The following is a 19,818-nucleotide window of genomic DNA, read 5'->3' on the forward strand; positions in this document are numbered from 1 at the left end:
CAGCAACCATGGAGTCGTGTCTGTGATCCCGCGCTCAAGCTGGTGAGCCCATGCTCAATTCAGATGAGCCTGCGCTCACGCCAGCAACCTTGGAGTTTCGAACCTGGGTCGTCAGCATCCCAGGCCAACACTGTCCACTGTGCCACTGCCTGGTTAGACTGGGCATTGATGTTTTTAAAGTTCCTCCAATAATTTTAAAGTGTGCTCATGATTAAGAACTGTAGTCCTTGAACCAAATCACAACTCATCTTTGTTGAGAACAGCCAATTGGCTCCTTGCCATATGTGAGTTAAACTAGAGCAGAGATGTGTAATAACTTGTGTGAGATCAAACCGAGGCCTTTCAGAATTAAAAATGCCCCACTGGGAGCACATTAACACGGTGTGGCTGTGAAAGTGAATAAGACAGCCAGCTGTGTATGTACTAGTGCAAAGTAGTATCCAAATTATAGAAAGTGGGGGAAACAAATTGTAGAACAGTGTAGTATAGTCGTCCCTCGCCATATTGCAGTTCACTTTTCGTGGTCTCACTGTATCATGGATTTTTAAACTGTATATATCTAATTTTGTATCGCAGGATTTTGCAGTATGTAGATATTTTTATATATTTTAATTATTTTTGTGGTAAAATAAGCATTTTCTAGCCTAAAAAGTTGAAAATATAAAAATATTAATTAAAACATTAAAAAATATTAAGTAAAAATAAAGCCTTAAAATATGTATAAATAATAAAATATAAGGTCGCTACTTCATGGATTTTTTGCCTATCGCAGGGGTTCTGGAACCTAACCCCTCCTCGACAGATGAGGGATCACTATGTATGATTCCTTTAACGTGTGGGAAAGTAGAGATGAGATATTTTGCGTCTTATCTATAGAATACATTTCTGGAAGGATCATGAAATAAGTGACTACCTCTGATAAGCAGGACTAGATGTGGAGAGACTCTTTATGCCCTTAGACTATACTTAAATATTTAATCTCTTAAATTATTTTATAAAGGTTTAAAACAAAATGAACTAAGGTAGGAAGTGCTATGGGAATTCTTTTTGAGTGGCAAGCAGAGAGAAATGGCTTTTTATACATGCACTTCTTGGTTCCTTTGGAGTGGAGCTGATAAGAAATTCCTGAGAGTGTCAATGCCATATTTGTCCTTATTGTTTCTGACAGAGGTATGAAGGTTATTGAAAACCGAGCTTTAAAAGATGAAGAAAAGATGGAACTCCAGGAAATCCAACTCAAAGAAGCTAAGCACATTGCTGAAGAGGCAGACAGGAAGTATGAAGAGGCAAGGCACCTTTTGTTTGTCCCTTTCTCGTCAGTGACATTGGGCTTCTGAAAAGAATCATGAGAGGGATATAGCTCCTTTTCTTTGCTGAGCTGTACCTTGGCCTTCTCCCACAGGTGGCTCGTAAGTTGGTGATTATTGAGGGAGACTTGGAACGCACAGAGGAACGAGCTGAGCTTGCAGAGTCGTGAGTATCTTGCTCCCCAAATCTTTGCTCTCTATTGTCTCTTCCCTTTTTGCTTGGGCACTAATGTGAATAAGCTAGTGTTCATTCAACCTTGTTAAACACGGCCTAGAGAGTGGGCATTATCTATAATGCTTTTTTAGGGCCAGTGAATGGCCTTGAACAGTTTTACACTCTTGACTGGTGACAGGTGACAAATTGGAGGCTTTCTTATTTCTTGTAGGGAGGGTTTATAAATTGAGGGAAAATAAATAAAGACTAATAAGTGGTAAACTGTTAACTGGAAGACCCTACTGGGTTCTTCTACCTGGAGTTTATTTCTCCTTGAGGCATTGAAGTGACTGTACTAGCTTAGCTCTGTCTCTGTTTATCACTGTCAATCTTACAGGAACTTCAGGGCAAGGGCAGGCATGAGTGGCTTCTGTGTTGGCACCTTATGGGCCTTGTATAACAAAGTTGGTGCTGGTGCATATATATTTGTGCTTCCCTTGCATTCCCCTCTCCTCAGACATGACATATCATGATCATGGTGGTGTTTTCTACCCATTTTTTTCAAAAAACTTTTTTTTTTCCATTTTGCTGCTTGTTTCCTTGCTGTGTTCCCTTTTGACCTTTCTCCCTCCCACAACCTGGCTTGTGCGATCCCCGTGACTATCACTAACAGCCGTTGCCGAGAGATGGATGAGCAGATCAGACTGATGGACCAGAACCTGAAGTGTCTGAGTGCTGCCGAAGAAAAGGTACTAACCATTAAGCCCATGGAGAGGTCATATGTATGGTGTGGTTTTGTTTTTGTTTTGCAGCTGCCTCCCCTCCACTGGTTGATTTGTTGAGTGCTTTCTCATCTCTTCATGGAATGCTCCATTCTTTTCCACATCTTGGCATTCCCATCTCTTCTTTCCTCGTTGCTTCACTGACTCTCCACAGGGTTTCTCCTCCCCTTGGGCGATTTGGGGGACTATTGGGTGGGCATTGGTTCCCACCTCCACCCCAGGAAGCAGTTACTACTTGTTCCTGGTTGTGATTTCTCTCGAGTGTTTTCTTTATTGGTGTCCAGACACTCTTGAGGCCTAGCCCTTAAGGGTTCAGCTCCTGACCTGGTCTATGGTGGAGGGCGGAGGGTTGATACTTATCAGATTTCCTGGGGTCTTCTCTTTCCCTGGTATGCCTTCCAACTCTTTCTACATATAGTTTCAATTCATGTCTGTGTGTCTCTCTCCCCCTCCCTTTTTTTTTTTATTCTCTTCTTCTTTCCCTTTCCTCTCCTGTGGTATATAAAATATTCACAGTAAGTGTTCTGAGCTGGAGGAGGAGCTGAAGAATGTCACCAACAACCTCAAGTCACTTGAGGCTCAGGCGGAGAAGGTAGGGGCTGGTTTGTGAAAGTGACAGGCTTTGGGGGCCTGGGCCCAGCCCTACCCTTCATGAAAAACTGGAGAAACTCACTCCTTTTATAATCCAGTGAGAAGTATTCTCTTCCTACCCACCTACTCTTACCTGGATTCTGGGTTTAGTGCTAGTTCTTGTGTACTCTGATTACTTTAGTTAAAATAACTTAATGGTCTCAGGTGCCTGGGGTCATGTTCTCCTCAGACTGCTCCTACTGGACTGAATGGCAATAATCATGGGGCCTAATAGGTTCTCTAGCACAGTGGTCCCCAACCCCTGGGCCGCGGACCGGTACTGGTCAGTAGGTCATTTGGTACCGGTCCGCAGAGAAAGAATAAATAACTTACATTATTTCCTTTTTATTTATATTTAAGTCTGAAGGATGTTTTGTTTTTAAAAAATGACCAGATTCCCTCTGTTACTCCGTCTAAGACTCACGCTTTACGCTTTTCTCGGTCACGTGATACATTTATCTGTCCCACCGTAAAGGCCGGTCTGTGAAAATATTTTCTGACATTAAACCGGTCCGTGGCCCAAAAAAGGTTGGGGACCACTGCTCTAGCAGATAGATGGGGGCAAGAGATAGTATCAGATTGAGACCTAAACAATAAAAACAGAAGACTTATCTTTATCATCATGCAGGACTGTTTCAGTCATGTGGCCTTGGGGGTCACTACACTTCCTAGTCATTAAGTAGGGGAAAGGAAAAACACCACCCTGGGGTGATCTAAATAAGATAAAAGCTTAGGTCAGGGGTCCCCAAACTTTTTACACAGGGGGCCAGTTCACTGTCCCTCAGACTGTTGGAGGGCCGGACTATAAAAAAAACTATGAACAAATCCTTGTGCACACTGCACATATCTTATTTTAAAGTAAAAAAACAAAATGGAAGTAGTACTGTACGTGAGCGCCGCAGTGCTTTGCGTCCCCGCCACATACTGTGCTCCTCTCACTGACCACCAATGAAAGAGGTGCTCCTTCCGGAAGTGCGGCGGGGGCTGGATAAATGGCCTCAGGGGGACGCATGTAGTTTGGGGACCCCTGGCTTAGGTCTATTTGAAAAATAAGCATATCTAGGCTCTAAAGGACAGTGATGTGTGAAATTTAAGGACCTATTGTCTAGAAACTGCCCTTGCTCTTTGTTATGAACCTTCCATTCAGCACATTAAATCCAAGAATATATTCAGTGTAAGAGTAAATGTTGAGTTGGGGGCAGTATTGTCTGTAAGTAATTTTTACTCTGAAATTTTTAATCTACTTCTCTTATAGTACTCTCAAAAAGAAGACAAATATGAGGAAGAGATAAAGATTCTCACTGATAAACTCAAGGAGGTGAGCTGAGGGGAAGGACCCAAACATTTAGAGGTATATAAGGCTAATGTAAACTGGCTGGTTTTGGTTCTGAAAGGTATAGAAATAGAAGGTGTAAAGATAACAGAGATTCTTCTCTTATTTGTATTGTTCAACTCTGATTCTGACTCATTTCATATATTTCCCCTAGGCAGAGACCCGAGCTGAGTTTGCTGAGAGATCAGTAGCCAAGTTGGAAAAGACAATTGATGATTTGGAAGGTATGGAGCCTGGGAGTGGGACTAAAATACAGAATTATAGAGGAACACCTTGCCCAATGACCATTATTCCCTTTACCTGGACACCGGAGGGAGTTGGTAGTGACTTGGCATGCATCCTGTGCCATGCCACAACTAGCTGAAGTAGCTCAAATCCTAGAGTAGAATTGTCTTTCTATATTTGACCTTTTCCTTTAGTAAGACTTTACCTGATATTCTGAAATTTGCATCCTTCCCTTGAAGACGGATAATGGCTACATTTATCACCAATTTAGTAGTCTTAAATCTTTAGTTTCTGGATTAAAAGAGTAGCCATAATTTGAGAAGGCAACAAGAACACATGTCACTTCATAGCTACTTTTGGCAATCTTGTTCACCACTCAAATCGTGGGGGACCTCTGCAAGACGCAGCTGTGGAATAACCGTGTCTCAAGAGCTGACCAATGCCAGGGCTTTCTAAATATTTATACTTCCTGTCCCCACAATTTGTCAACAGTGTCCCCTCTAACAAGGGTAGGTGTTGTTTGCTCTGAGAACTCGGTGTTAATCTCTTTTGATATACTTTGGGTAGCACGTTATTCCTACCTTGGGAGAGTTTGGGGAGGCAACCTGTAGAACAAAAGGGCCAAGAGCACTGGTTAAGCTTGGTAGCTAGAGAAGTGTATGATATTAATATTTACTTTCTCTGTTTTTGATTTTTGTTAAATTAAGCATCATCACTACTAGAAACTGGGTTAACTAGATGGCAATGGTAACCTCTTGAGTGTTTTTGTTAATAGGAATTTCCAGTCATGACTATGCCCAGGTTCTCAACCCTTGCTGCATTTGATTAGAGATGTCAAGAAGTCCAGTTTGTCCTGGGGGACAGTGAATCTGAAAATGGCCAATTATGGCTGCTAGTATAGATGTGCTCTTAACTGTGGTATTAGACCCACAGTCACACTTTCCCTAATTTCTAATGATTCCCTCTCTTCATCTGCTTTTGATACCTTTCACTTTGTCCCCTCGTTCCTCCCTGTGGTTCCTGTGCCTGTCCAGATGAGCTCTATGCCCAGAAACTGAAGTACAAGGCCATTAGCGAGGAGCTGGACCACGCCCTCAATGACATGACCTCTATGTAACTATCTGACAGCAGATTGGGGCTGGGACCTTGGCTGTGGGTGGGTGGGGGTATATACTGTGCATAGAATGCTTTGGTTTTATCCTCTGGACACTAGAATCCCCACCCTTACCTTTAAAACATTGGTGCTGGTTACTTGTTGGCAAAGCTCGGGAGGCATTTAATCTTGGATCAGTGGTAGAACCCTGATCCAACAAGCGAGCTTGACTCGAAAGAACGCTGAGCTAAAGCCAGCCCTAGAACCCTGATCTAAATGTAATTTTTATTCATAGTCCCTTCTTCAGTCATTGAAGGATACTGCTGAAGATGGAATTATGTCATCATATAACTAAGGAAAAAGGGCCCAGAGAACTAGTGGCTTGGGCCCTATATTACATAACAAAATACAGACTTCCGGTGTATTTGATTAAAATTCTGGGGAAACACTCATAATCAAATTTACCTACAAATTGAATTTGATTCCCAAATTTTAGTCCCAGAGCAAGCCAGGTAGTAAAAAGCACCAAAAAGTTTGGGGACTTCACCTGTTTGCTTTGGATCTCTGATCTTGATGCTAATCTGCTTCTTTGTATCTTTTTCACTAACCTTGAAAAGAAGCCACATGACTCAGGCTATAGTGTCTGGTTCTCCTTTATCATTCCTACTGCCACTTCTTCCTTTTTCTCCGCTTCCTTTCTCCCAAGTTGTCGTGTAGATTGATGCCAGTTCTTCTCACCTAGAGTTTCCTTACTTTTTCATACAGATAACTTACCAACGGTTCTGCTCTGTTCTGGATCTGCCCCCTTTCCTCGGGAAACCCAACGCCCCACTCTCACTCTGGATTCCATTTGGGTCAGCCTGGCTGGTCCCCAAGGAATTAGGATGGGAGGGGCACAAAGCAAATTATGTATTCTTTTCCACCCCCACCCCAAATTAAAATGTTAAGCTGCTGGAAGCCTCATGCCACCCTGCATTTGTGTCATTCACAAGCTGCTGCTGTCCCTAAGAAGGAACCTTGGTGGTGTGATGTGGGGAAAATCTATCATAGACTCTCTCTCCTCTGACTATATAATCAAAACTACTTTTGTGTGTGTCTGTTTTTTCTTGATATTTAAACTCAACTGATCTGAGTCTGTCAGAGTGGTGGACTAGTAGAGGAACTCTAGTCTTACTATTCAAACTGAATGAGGTCATCCCGATTCTTAAATTATCCCACCTGGAATGTTCCATCCTCTCCTCAGGTTCTCCTGATAGAATAAGGTCAGGAGACCAGTGAAGTGCCTTCCAGTACACACTTTCTACCTTTACCAGTGGTTTAAGAGGTGCATCCTCAGAACATCTGGTGGACCCAAATACACTACCACTAAAACTAGCATCCCAAGTCACAGAAATACATAATGAATAGAATTTTCAACAGTTTTATGTTTTCTTCTCGAAACTTTGCCTATTTGAGGCTTACTACCATTTGCTTCTTACGGTGTGTTAGTCGGATATGAGACAAGTGATAAATGATTATTATCGGAAAAACAACCAAGCATGCCTATTTCAAATAATGTACACGGGGTGGTAATAATTTATTACATGCATTAATATGATAAATTTCTCCTAGTAAAATTGTTCCTGGTTTATATTACGAAATTAAATACCAACATTTTGGAAACTCCTATTCCCATTTACATAGCAGAGGTGGTACAATCTGGGTGGTGTAGTGGTTAGTGGTCACTCTTGTACTTACCTAAGCACCTAAGTGTTGTTCAATTAGTACTTCAGTTTCTCAGCACAGTATATATTTAAAATTTCACTTTTCTTTTAAACAAATACAATCAGGTAGAGAAGTTTTGCATGATCTAAAACTTTAGGTCTCAATTTCAGATTTCTTTCTGTCCATACCACTTCTTTCTGCCACACAGCCTTTGAGATTAAGGTACAGATTCATATTTATTCAGCTAACACTTTCTGGTATCTTCTAGGCACAGGGTATTAAGGTGGGGACAGAAATAATCAAAGATGGAGGTGCTGTTTCTACTTGCATGTTGCTCAGGAACTAGTGGGAGACAGAACATATATATATATAAAGCTAAAGATGTGTGATAAGTGCTACAAAAAATAACGTGCTGTGGGAGTTCAGAGGGAAAAGAATGATTCCTCTGGGGATGTTTAGGAAAGACTCATGAAGAGGCTGTAATAGGTACTTAACATGTTAAAACTTGCCTTTTCATTTGCACTGGGTTCCAAAAGATTGGATTTTTGACAAGCAGACTTTGGTTGAGTTATAGTGGACACTGAAAATTACAGTGAAAAAGAAGCAAAAGAATGTAGACACAGAGATGGGAAGGGCACAAGTTCTCTGTATAGGTAGATTTCAATAGGAAGGAACAGATGTGTGCTGAAATCAGGCTATAGGTGCTAGGGATTCCACTAGAGATTTCTTTTTTCTGAAGTTGGAAACGGGGAGGCAGTCAGACAGACTCCCATATGCGCCCGACCGGGGTCCACCTGGCACGCCCACCAGGGGGCGATGCTCTGCCCATCCAGGGCATCGCTCTGTTGCAACCAGAGCCACTCTAGCGCCTGAGGCAGAGGCCATGGAGCCATCCCCAGCGCCCGGGCCATCTTTGCTCCAGTGGAGCCTTGTCTGCGGGAGGGGAAGAGAGAGACAGAGAGGAAGGAGAGGGGGAAGAGTGGAGAAGCAGATGGGCGCTTCTCCTGTGTGCTCTGGCGGGGAATCAAACCCAGGACTCCTGCACGCCAGGCCGACGCTCTACCACTGAGCCAACCGGCCAGGGCCCTGTGACTCATTTGTAACTAGTGTTTCTCTATAAATTGATCCCTAAGTGGGATCATTAGGATGACCTCCACTTAGTGCATCATAAAGTTATTGATGAGATTAGTTCCTTTAAAGCAGTGGTTCTCAAGGTGAGATTCCAGACCAGCAGCACCTGGGAACTTGGTAGAAATTCAAATTCTCAGCCTCTCTCCCTACCACTGAGCCAACCGGCCAGGGCCACCACTAGAGATTTTGAATAAAGATGTGTTATGATCTGTGAAGAGTTAACTTGGCAACTGAGTTATATATTGGAAGGGAAACGTTTCTTTTTCTTTTAAGTAATATAGAGACAGGGACAGACAGGAAGGGAGGGAGATAAGCATCAACTCATAGTTTTGGCACTTTAGTTGTTCAGTGATTGCTTTCTCATACATGCCTTGATGGGGGCTCTAGTTGAGCCAGTGATTCCTTGCTCAAGTCAGTGACCTTTGGGCTTAAGCCAACAACCATGAGGTCATGTCTGTGATCCCACCATCAAGCCTAGGACCCCACATTCAAGCTGGTGAGCCCGCTTTCAAGCCTGAGACCTTGGAGTTTCGAACCTAGGTCCTTGGCATCCCAGGTCAATGCTCTATCCACTGCACCACCACCTAGTCAGGTGGGAAGCAGATTATCAAAGTGATCCTTTAAGACAGTGATTCCCAAATTGCAGTCATTTGCATACCATTTGGGGACTTACCATATTCATTTGCTGCCAACATTATTTTCTTCAAATTTACTCTTGTTTTAAAATTTGTTTTATTCTTACTCTACACAATTCTAATTTGAAATCAAAGGTTAGATGTGTGCAAGTGTTTTTCCTAATGCACATTGAGTAATCTTTAAAAACTTCTCAAATGCATACTGCTTGACATCTCACCACCACTAGCAGTGACTGTGCCACACTTTAGGAAATAGTGGGTTTATTGCAGTTTGAAATAGAGTAATGGTTGTAAAGAGATAGGTATTTTGAAGGCCTGGCCACTAAATGTGAGGAGGAAAACTTAAGAAGGACTGTTCTTTTAAGCAAGAGAGAGAGACACAGACAAACAGGAAGGGAATGAGATGAGAAGCATCAGCTCGTAGTTGTGGCACCTTAGTTATTCCTTGATTGCTTTCTTATATGTGCCTTGATGGGAGAAGGAGTGGGGGCTCCAGCTGAGCCAGTGACCCCTTTGCTCAAGCCAGCGACCTTGGGTTCAAACCAGTGATCATGGGGTCATGTCTCTGGTCCCATGCTCAAGCCGGCGATCTCGGGGTTTTGAATCTGGGTCTTCAGCATCCCAGGCCAATGCTCTATCCACTGCCACCACCTGGTCAGGCGAGAAGGACTGGTTTTGAGCATAGGAAAATGGTGATTTTAAAGGTATAGGGAGATCATGTGGTCCTAGTTTGGGGAGATGGGAAAGTAGAGAAGAATATTAAGTGAAAAACTGTCCAGTAGCCAAGTGAAAAAAATCCTGGGGCTTGAGGGTGAGAGGTTAGTGTAAGATTTGGGAATTTATAAGGGTGAGTGATAGGCAGTTTAGGCCATGGAAGTACACTAAAAGATGATTGCAAATATAAAAAGAACTAAGCAAAGAGGAAAATCTATAGAGGAGGAAGCCTAATGGAATTGTTTGGAGGGACAGAAGCAGAATGAGTAGCAGTGATACTTTATGAAGTTCAGGGCAGGGTGAATTCCAGTGATTCTCAATTTCCAACAGGCTATGAAAGAAGATAAGTGAAGATGGGATGTTGTCATTGATACATTAATTTGAAGGGCACACTTTGAGCCTTAAGATTAAGGAGAGGTGCATATTTTAAGGAGCAAAAGAGTGAGTTGGTAGAAAATATGCAAAATGTGGCTAATATTGAGGGGCTAAATATTGTGTTACTTTTAGTTCATCTAAGTTTTAAAAGGCACATGTGGCTGGTGGGCTAGTGGCTACTGCATTGGATAGTATAATGCTACACGTTTAAGTACATTTGGGCAGAAGGGTTGACTTGGGCACAGAGAAAGGCTTCTTAGAAAAGAAAAAAGAGAGAATGGAGTTAAGAAAAGAAGTATTGGCCCTGGCCGGTTAGCTCAGTGGTAGAGCGTCAGCCCAGCTTGTGGAAGTCCCAGGTTCAATTCCCCGTCAGGGCACACAGTAGAAACGCCCATCTGCTTCTCCACCCTTCCCCCTCTCCTTCCTCTCTGTCTATCTCTTACCCTCCTTCAGCCAAGGCTCCATTGGGGCAAAGTTGGCCCGGGTGCTGAGGATGGCTCCATGGCCTTCGCCTTAGGCGCTAGAATGACTCCGCCTGCAACGGAGCAACGCCCCAGATGGGGAGAGCATCGCCCCCTGGTGGGCATGCCAGGTGGATCCTGGTTGGTGCTTGTGGGAGTCTGAGTGCCTCCCCACTTCTAACTTCGGAAAAAATACAAAAAAAAGAAAAAGAAAAAAGGGAAGTATTCTTCTGTTAGCTGTTGTCTTTCCCCATGGCCATGACTGATGTGAGCAAGGATACAGACCAGCAAGCCAGGGAAGCTGAGTAAAATTTAAATACTATGTCTTGTTAAATTCACTCTTTCATTTAATACCTGTATCCTTGCAGAAATCAGCCTAGGATATTTAAGCCTGGACCAGCTGTGGCAGTGGGGTCAGGCATCATTGATAATCTCAGAGTAAAGCACTTGATTGACTTCTTAGCTTTTTCTTTTTAGTTTCTAAGAAAGAACCACAGTTTGATAATGTGTATTCTTCACTTCCTCATTACCGGTTGATGGAATGAAGAACAAAACGTGGCTGAACCCCAAGTTACCTAACGGGTGGAACTGACTTGTTATTTCAGGCAGCCTTATCCGAGCCCCACCCAGTCTCTTCCTTTCAGTGGTGGTGTTTGAGTACTCCCCAGCCTCAACATTGGGGGAGGGAAGTAAAAACCCAAATCAAAATCTCTTTGGTCTCCCTCGATCCTTAAATTTAGAGGCTTTAACAATTGATAGAGTTCCCTTTACTCGAGTCCCTGCCCCTTTCCTGTTACGGAATGAAATTGACATAATTCAGCTGATGAAGCCTACAGATGTCTCTCTAGCATTCATGAGGTTGTTCCCTAATTAATCAGACATGGCTGAAAGGAACATTAGACCACATGGATTCTCTGGATTGTGTTTTTTGTTTGTTATTATCAGGGAACCAAGAACTTTTTTTTTTTTTTTTTTAAGATTTTATTCATTTTTTTAGAGAGGGGAGAAAGAGAAAGAAGGGGGGGAGGAGCAGGAAGCGTCAATTTCCGTATGTGCTTTGACCAGGCAAGCCCAGGGTTTCCAACCAGCGACCTCAGTGTTCGAGGTTGACACTTTATCCGCTGCGCTACCATAGGTCAGGCGGAACCAAGAACTTTAATGAGCAGGTATCTGATTCTGAATTTGTGGTCACTAGAGAGAGCAGAGTTAGAAACTTTATTTAGTAAGTTCGCTGTGTGAGAACAACCACATCTTATCTTTCTGCCCTCATGCAATTCTTAGGGAACTCTGCGTTCTGGGAATTAATCAGGCGATAAAATGCTCCCACTTCTTTGTCTCTATTTCTTCCTTAAATGGAACAAAACCCTATTGACCAGTCTGTTTTGAGGGGTAAGATTCGGATTACACCTTCTAAGACAGGAGTGGGAGTCACACTGACAAACTTGGATGTGGATGCTACAGAGGAGTCAGGCTGCACATGGAATCTATTGTATATGAAAGGGGTGTCCTGATGAATAAGATAGGTACAATGCCAGACCTCATGGATCTTATATAGACTAGCACAGTGTTTCTCAATGATGGACTTTTGTTAAGTAGTCCAGAATAATTCTGGGGTATACAGAACAATTCTACTTACTGTTGTCACCTGCCCAGTAAATATGTGTAGGGCCCTCTAATTATTGTGACAAGTAAAACCAACCTCCACACATTTCTAAATTCCTCTTTACAGGGAGAGGAGGGGCAGTATCACTTGTATTGAGAACCAATGGTTTAAAGGGCCGTGCAATTTAAAAAGTTCACTAATTTCTAGCCCTTAATACAGCTTATATTTTTGGATATTCCCTTCCAGGATCTCTATACATATATGCTTTCTGTTTTGATAGTGTACTTAAAGTGGAAAGTATTATTGGGACCATACTGGCCTCAGCTTTCAGGTGAAACTGGGGAAAACTTCAGCTCAGGAGCCCGGATGCCAGAGCAGTGCCTACTGTCAGCTGTCAGATCCAATTGATTTTACAGCAGAAAAGTATCTTTTTCATATTGAGATCTTGAGACAATTTTATTATTTTAGATTTTTTTATTGATTGATTTTTTGAGAGAGACAGATAAAGAAAAGGGGGGAAAAGCAGGAAGCATCAACTCAGTAGTAGTTGCTTCCTGTATGTACCTTGATTGGGTAAGCCCAGGGCTTTGAACTGGTGTTCTTAGCACTCCAGGTCAACACTTTATCCACTGCACCACCATAGGTCAGGCAAGACAATTTTTTTTTTTTTTTCAGGGATAAAGAGAGAGTCAGAGAGGGGATAGATAGGGACAGACAGACAGGAACAGCGAGAGATGAGAAGCATCAATTGTCAGTTTTTCGTTGCGACACCTTAGTTGTTCACTGATTGCTTTCTTTTATGTGCCTTGACCGCGGGCCCTCAGCAGACCGAGTAACCCCTTGATCGAGCCAGTGACCTTGGGTCCAAGCTGGTGAGCTTTTTGCTCAAGCCAGATGAGCCCGCACTCAAGCTGGCGACCTCGGGGTCTCAAACCTGGGTCCTCTGCATCCCAGTCCGACGCTCTATCCACTGCGCCACCGCCTGGTCAGGCAGGCAAGACAATTTAAAACATAGGCAGAAACTTGTTTGTGAACTTAAGAGGCTGATACTAGTCGACCATAAAGGAATTTAGCCTGGCTGTACCCAAATTTCCATTACCCTTGTGCTGGTCAGATGGATTTTGGTTCTTAAGTACCGCCTCTTTTAAGTGTTCTCCCAAGTAGAAAATTCAGACAAAGCCAAGGGACTGGAGCACTTAACTACTTGTATCTGAAATGCTTTGACTGTAAGAAACAGCTTAATAGTAGCTAGAATAAATTTGGTGAGTTTTTTTATTGCATAATGAAAAGGTTAGACTTGAGCATTTGTGGCCTGATCTAGCTGGACTTTCTGTAATTCTTTTGGTCTTTTAAGGTTGAGATATGTAGCTTTAGTCATTATACCATGTTTGAAGGCAAGAAGGAAGGCTAAAGTGTTTCCCAGAAGCTCCCAACAGATTATCCATCTCATTGGCCAGAACTGGATCACATGATAATCTCTAGCTGCAAGGGAGGATAGTCTTGATTGGCCTGTACCAGTAATTTACATTCCATGGGGCTGGGTATATTGTTAACCGTAACAGGTTTGGGGTTTTTTAGAAAGGGAGAAGTTGTATTTTGATTGAATAAACCACTGTGATGGGTCTATTCCCATACCAACAACAAAAAGCATTAGAAAGTATTAAGATTGAGTGGGTGTAGGGATATTTGTTTCAATCTACCATTCATAATGCTATATTAAATGCTTTTACAGGAAATTGTCAACTCTGCACTTTGGTCCTTTCAGACCCTTATTATTATAAATGTATATCTTATCCTTCAGCTGTATTCCTCTCTGGCCTGTTTGACTCGTCTCAGACCCATTTCTCAACCCAGGGAATAAATACTGCAAAGGAGATGCTTTTTTCTCCTCAAAATATCCTTCCAACTTTTCAGTCTTTTTTAATTTATTTCTTTGTCTTTACATCAACTGGCTCTTAATTGCCCTGTCTGAATCCTCCCTGTATCCATTCTGCCTTATAGATGCATGTTATGTATGCCAGCTAGTTGAAAGTCTCAACTTTATATCTAGAACTAGAGTACTAACCTTCCCTTTTTCTCTTTCTCCTCCTTTCTCCTCTCCTCTTGTTTTCTCTCCGTTACTGCTGCAGAGCATCTCTACAGCCAACTTGAGCGAAACCGCCTGCTTTCTAATGAGCTGAAGCTAACGCTGCATGATCTATGTGACTGATGGCAGGGCTCCCTGATGCCTATTAAACAGCTTATTGCTCACACCACTGACCTGGACCCTAGCAAAAAGCTGATTGTCTTTTTAAAAGTTACAAAATTGCCCTAAGCAAATTGCTTTTTAATTGGGGCAATTAGAATACTGTTGACTTCCTATGAGTCCTGTAAAGTAAGAGCATTTACTACTGCATTTCTATCCCTTTTCAGAAGATTGTGGATGATGACGGGAGGGGCCCAAGAGATTATAGTGAGAAAACCTGGGACAGTTTTGTTTTCAATCCTTATCTGCTCTTTCATTTGTGCCCTGACTAGGATATGTTCCTTTGCATGGATGTTTTCTAATAATAAAAGGAATGACTTGACAAGATGTTGTAACTGCTTCATCTGCAGGCCCAGCAATGGGTTCTTCAGACTGGGTGCAAAAAGGGGAAGGGAAAGAAAAGGGTGTGGGATAATAATAGATCTGTGTGCCATCACCTTCTCTTAAATATCTGAGTATTTCCCTCCTGACATTTTCCCTCTTGCTTTTTCCTGGTTTTATGTTTAATTTTAAATAACTGTCGCAGGCTACTTCTGGACAAAAACTGAAAAATCTCAAGGTTTTGCTTATACCTATATGCTTGATAGTACATTTGGCTTTCTTTTATTTATCTCATCAATTATTCCTTTTTACTTTTTGAGGAAAGCCTATATAGTGCACAAGAATCCCCCTATACCCTTCTCAAATTGAGATTCTGATATTTCTACTGGTAGAAATATACAATCCTCATTCTCAGCGGTCAAACCCCAGTGAGCCACTTCAAGTAGGTATTGTTCTCTGTGAGCAAAGCCTAGAAGAGTGGATGATGTTTAGAACTGCTTGCTTTGGGGACCGAAAGCTATAAGGCTTGGTTGGGAGTGGGAGGAAGAGAAAATGACTGATAAGGTTCCCAACTCCCCCAGAAATACAGCGGCACCTGCAACTTCAGTAGGCAAGCCAGAGGCCCTGCAAAATCGAGTGGTGCAGTATCTCCCTTCTTTGGCTGAGAAGGCAGCTGCTGCTTTATTAGTCTGCAGCTTCCCTGCAACAAGAGCAATCTTCAGAGTGGTCAGGCCTTGAAATTTACTTCTGGTTTTGTAATGTCTCTCCTTTACCCCCATTAGATAAACTGAAATGCACCAAAGAGGAACACCTCTGTACACAAAGGATGCTGGACCAGACTCTGCTTGACCTGAATGAGATGTAGAGCACCCCAGTCCTGCCCCGCTGCTGCTCCTTCCTCTGACCCTGACTCCGCCTGAGGCCAGCCTGCCTGGAAGCTGACCTTTAAACTGAGGGCTGATTTTTAACTGGAAGGCTGCTTTCTCCTTTCGCTGCCTCCCCCTCCCCCCACATGTCTTTTTCGCCAAACTGTTTCTGCCTCTTCCCAGAGATTCTGGTTGGGCTAGAGGTTGAGCAACTTTTGGAACAACATTTAAGGGAATGTGAGCACAATGCAAAGTGTCTTGAAAAGCATGTTGTGATGTATACATTTTGTAACTACCTTTTTGTTGTTGGTGTAGCAACCATTTGTACAACATTCCAAAGCCACAGTTCTCAAGCAGCAGTCTAATCCCTTTTTTCACTTTTAGAAGGTAATTTTTCAGCTCAATCCATATTGCCCTCTCCCTAGAAGGGAAGGAGATATGGGCCTGCCTTACCTTGAGCCAAACAGAGCCCAGAGAAAGACTCTACTATGGGGAATTATTGCTTTGTGCCAAGTACCAGCAAAACCAGACAGGTGATTCTAGGAGTTAGCCAAAAAAAGGAAAAAAAAGTGATATTCAGGTTTCAGCTTTAAGGTATCTTTGGGCAGTTTTATTTTTTTCATCAGAAGTGACCAAACAAATTAAAACGAGACCTCTGTCAGAGACCAAATCCTGTCCCATCTAACCCCCTTCCCAGTGGTTCACAGAATGGATCATGTGCCCCTTATGTTGAGGTGACCAGTTACTTGCTTTTTGCCTTGAAAGAAAGAAAATTATGTTTTTGTCACTGATTTAGCCATATGAAATTCATCTCATCACCCTTTTCTGGGTCTGAAGCTGCTGTCTCTAAAAGTGCCATCTCATTGTGCTTTGTATCAGTGCTGGAGAAATCTTGAATAGTTTATGTACAAAACTTTTTAAGTTTTGTATTATTTTGAAACTTTGCTTCTTTGGGGTTGGGGTATACTGGCCACCCCATCTGGCTGTGAGAGCTCACTCCAGTCTGGGCTGGCAGTGTGCTGATCTTTAAAAGTTTCTTTCCTTACCCAAGCCCCTCCCCTTTTTTGGTGAGGTTTCTGTGAATTTTGTTAGGTGCGCATCCTGCAGCTTACTGGCTTAAAATGTACTCTCCTTTGATGTGCTCTCTTTGGGGGCCAGTTGGGAGAAAGAGAAACCAATAGTGCAACTGTTTTGATACTGAAAATTGACAAGTATCTTTTTAAAATAAAGAACCAGTCCCTCCAACCCTCAGACTTACTTGACTTTTATTTACTAATTCAAGTGTGCTTTCTCCACAGGAACTGAGGTTTGGATTAAAAATAAGATCTTTGTGGGTGATGGCAACAGGACTTTCGAGTACACGCTTTGGTAGATCAAAACTGGGTTCAAAACTCGGCGCTAAGATTCCAAGTTGTGTGTCCTAATATAAATCTTTGAATTTCATCTGTAAAATAAAGATAACATGTATTATCACGTAAAAGTGAAGATTTGAAATAAAAGGTCAGGCCTTTTATAGGTTGATTTAACACTGGCATCTTCTTGGTGAGCAATACATTTTTCTTTACAACTGTATTAGGCTTTGTGATCCTTAACTAACTTCAACAATATATAACACTGATCACATACTCCTATATATGTGGTTTTAGTAAACAGCCCCGAGACAGCCTTTGAGCTGATATTCTGTTGGATATTTGGGGAAAAGTTAATTTAACAAGAAGTGCTTTTAGTATTTGCTTAAAGATGGGCTGTGTGAGTGGATAGCTTTCAAAGCTAGCTTTGAGACACTAGTGCCTGGAATTTACTGCACCTTGGTGGTGAGGCTGGACATGAATCTGCCATCCTAGTGAGAATGACACAGCGCCCTTGACAACGACCAGTTAGTTTATATTCAAGACTGGAAAATTTTCCTGTCAATTGGCACATTCCATTTTCTGAATGGAAATTACTGCCAAAATTTTTTTTTATGTATATATCAGGAATGGGTTAGGGCTTGGTGCCAAATAAGGTAGGCAATAGAAGGAGAAACGAAACTGGGAAAGTTCTTTTAGACTTTATTTTTACTATGAAGAAGATTTGTAACCCAATATTTAAGTAGATAGCTGTGTTTGTGCCTAATGTTTCTATGATGGCTTACTAGAGCACTTAATGAAGGAATTCCCATAATTCCGAGCCAGAAGGAGGCTCCACCTCCTGCAGACGTTACGTCTGAGGATTGGCTGAAGCGGCTGAGGGCGCAGCTGTAGTTGAACGGGAACCTGAAACGAGTGGTCGCCATGACTGGGCCTGGGGCACCAGGGTGCCAAGGCTTGGGATTGTTTTTCTGTTTACCTCTACGCCGCCTCCTGTTGCTTCTGGTTCTGCTTGGAACCCTGGCCAACAAGCTTAACGTGCCCCAGGTGTTGCTACCCTTCAGCCGGGAGCCTGGCCGAGTGCCCTTCCTGCTGGAGGCGCAGCGGGGCTGCTACATTTGGTGAGGGGTTGGGGGGTTACAAGGATTTCCATACCCCTACCACCCAGTAAGGATGGGAGGAGTTCGTCCCATGTACGACGCCAGGAATGCTGTGTGCTCACTTTGTTACTTTTCTGTAAGGAGGGAGGGTGGAGTGGCCAGACCTGGATTTGGCCGGCCCTCGTGTGGACGAGCTTCAGGTTACGTGGGGGGCCTTTTCTGAGGAATGCCCAGGATGATACACTGGCGTGAGAAGGAGTTCCCAAGGTTGGGGAAAATTTACTTAGGAGCAGAGAGGCTTGGGGTGTGAGGGTCCCCATTAATTAAACAAGGTGGGGTTTTCAATGTGAAGGCAACTCAAAACAACTCAGTTTTTATAGTCTTCTGAAGTAAATAGTTACTCCCATTTTACAGATGAGGGAATTGAAGCCCAGAGACCATGAAGTATAAACTTCATATAATATATATGAAAATATTCATTTTGGGTGAAGGAAGATGGGATCTGCCTGTATTATATGGTCTCCCCCCCTTAAATGAGGGAACCTTCTTGAACTTTGAGGACAAAGTGTACTCAACTCTAGGGGGATGACTTTCTGACTGAGGATAGAAAGATGATTTTTTGTGTGTGTGGGAGGACCCAATGATAAGTTCTGTGGTTACCTAAAGTGCGAGGGAACCTAATTGAAGTGAGCTCCAAGGTATCAGAAGGTTCATCCTAAAAGGAGTAGTAGATTTCCCATTACCATCTCCAAGAGAAGCACTAAGGTTTGGTCAGAGTGTAAGAAGTTTACCTCCCATTTTATGAGGAAGTCTAATTGTAAGATAACCCAGTGTGATGTTACTTCATGACAGGATGATGTAAGGGGTCTTTTCATTATTAAAAGTCATTCTATCCAGCCAAACATATTAATGATTTTTTTGAGGTGGACTCAAACCTCATAATTTTGGCAGCTTTTTTATCTTAGATATCAGCAGCCCAGTTTCTAGGGTTGAAGGAAATTCATTCCTCAGAGTATGAGAAAGCCACTTCTCTCATCAATGGAAACAACATCAATCCTATTTTTAGATACTGAGAGAAGAATGTAGCAATCTAATTTTTTTTTAATTTCCATTAATTTGAGAGGGAGGGGGCAGGGGGAGAAAGAGAAGCATCAACTTCTGTTCCACTGAGGTGTTCCATTTAGTTGTGCACCCATTGGTTGCTGCTTTATGTTCCCTGACCAGGGATCAAACCTGTGACTTCAGCGCATCTGAGTGATGCTCTATCCACTGAGCCACCTTACCAGGTGTAGCAATCTAATTTTAAATATTGAGGAAGGGATGTAACTTGACACATGGGATCATTAGAAAAAGGTTCTGATCAGTCTCTCCCACTTAAATATTGTTACCTAAGTAATGTTTCTATTTTGAAGAGTGTCACTTAAATACATCTGATAGTATGTAATATGAACAAGCTAAAAGAATATGTGTTTCACCAAAAGTTCATTTTAACTCACTCATTCTTATTTCATACTCTTAAGCATTTTGTTCTGGCAGGCATTCCACCCATCATGATGCAGTAACTGTTGAGCCTTTATATGAAAACGGCACTTTATGTTCCCGAAAAGCTGTACTCATTGCTAAATCAACCCAACCCATACGCCTCAGCAGTATTATTCTTGCTCGAGAGATAGGTATGTTGAGAGAAAACACACTATGTAACAGTAAAATAACTCTGGCATCCTATTGTGTGACCTTTTTTGTTGTTATATTCAGCACCTGGCATGGTGCCTAACACAAAATGGAAACTA

General features: G+C 42.4%; 2 protein-coding genes across 13 annotated transcripts in view; both read left to right on the plus strand.

Moving 5' to 3' along the window:
- The window catches only part of TPM3 (tropomyosin 3), a 36,201-nt gene extending 19,101 nt beyond the window's left edge, over positions 1–17,100 (plus strand). For 2 of the 11 annotated variants that reach the window (XM_066362379.1, XM_066362385.1), the window contains 7 exons: positions 1,169–1,286; positions 1,403–1,473; positions 2,135–2,210; positions 4,129–4,191; positions 4,361–4,430; positions 5,466–5,544; positions 15,496–17,100. In XM_066362379.1, the coding sequence (XP_066218476.1) occupies positions 1,169–1,286; positions 1,403–1,473; positions 2,135–2,210; positions 4,129–4,191; positions 4,361–4,430; positions 5,466–5,544; positions 15,496–15,499 (481 nt within the window). In that variant the 3' untranslated portion in view covers positions 15,500–17,100. Of the gene's footprint in view, positions 1–1,168; positions 1,287–1,402; positions 1,474–2,134; positions 2,211–2,759; positions 2,836–4,128; positions 4,192–4,360; positions 4,431–5,465; positions 5,549–6,289; positions 6,547–14,276; positions 14,718–15,495 lie in introns of those variants that run through there. The other 9 variants (XM_066362381.1, XM_066362386.1, XM_066362378.1 and 6 more) reach the window with 7 other exon arrangements.
- A 752-nt stretch (positions 17,101–17,852) lies between these two features.
- NUP210L (nucleoporin 210 like) overlaps positions 17,853–19,818 on the plus strand; it is a 146,830-nt gene continuing 144,864 nt past the window's right edge. For both annotated transcript variants that reach the window (XM_066362390.1, XM_066362391.1), the window contains exons 1-2: positions 17,853–18,049; positions 19,565–19,701. In XM_066362390.1, coding sequence (XP_066218487.1) covers positions 17,853–18,049; positions 19,565–19,701 — 334 coding nt within the window. The remainder of the gene's footprint in view (positions 18,050–19,564; positions 19,702–19,818) is intronic.

The sequence above is a fragment of the Saccopteryx leptura genome, chromosome 2 (genome assembly GCF_036850995.1).
Source record: "Saccopteryx leptura isolate mSacLep1 chromosome 2, mSacLep1_pri_phased_curated, whole genome shotgun sequence".
Lineage (NCBI taxonomy): Eukaryota > Metazoa > Chordata > Mammalia > Chiroptera > Emballonuridae > Saccopteryx > Saccopteryx leptura.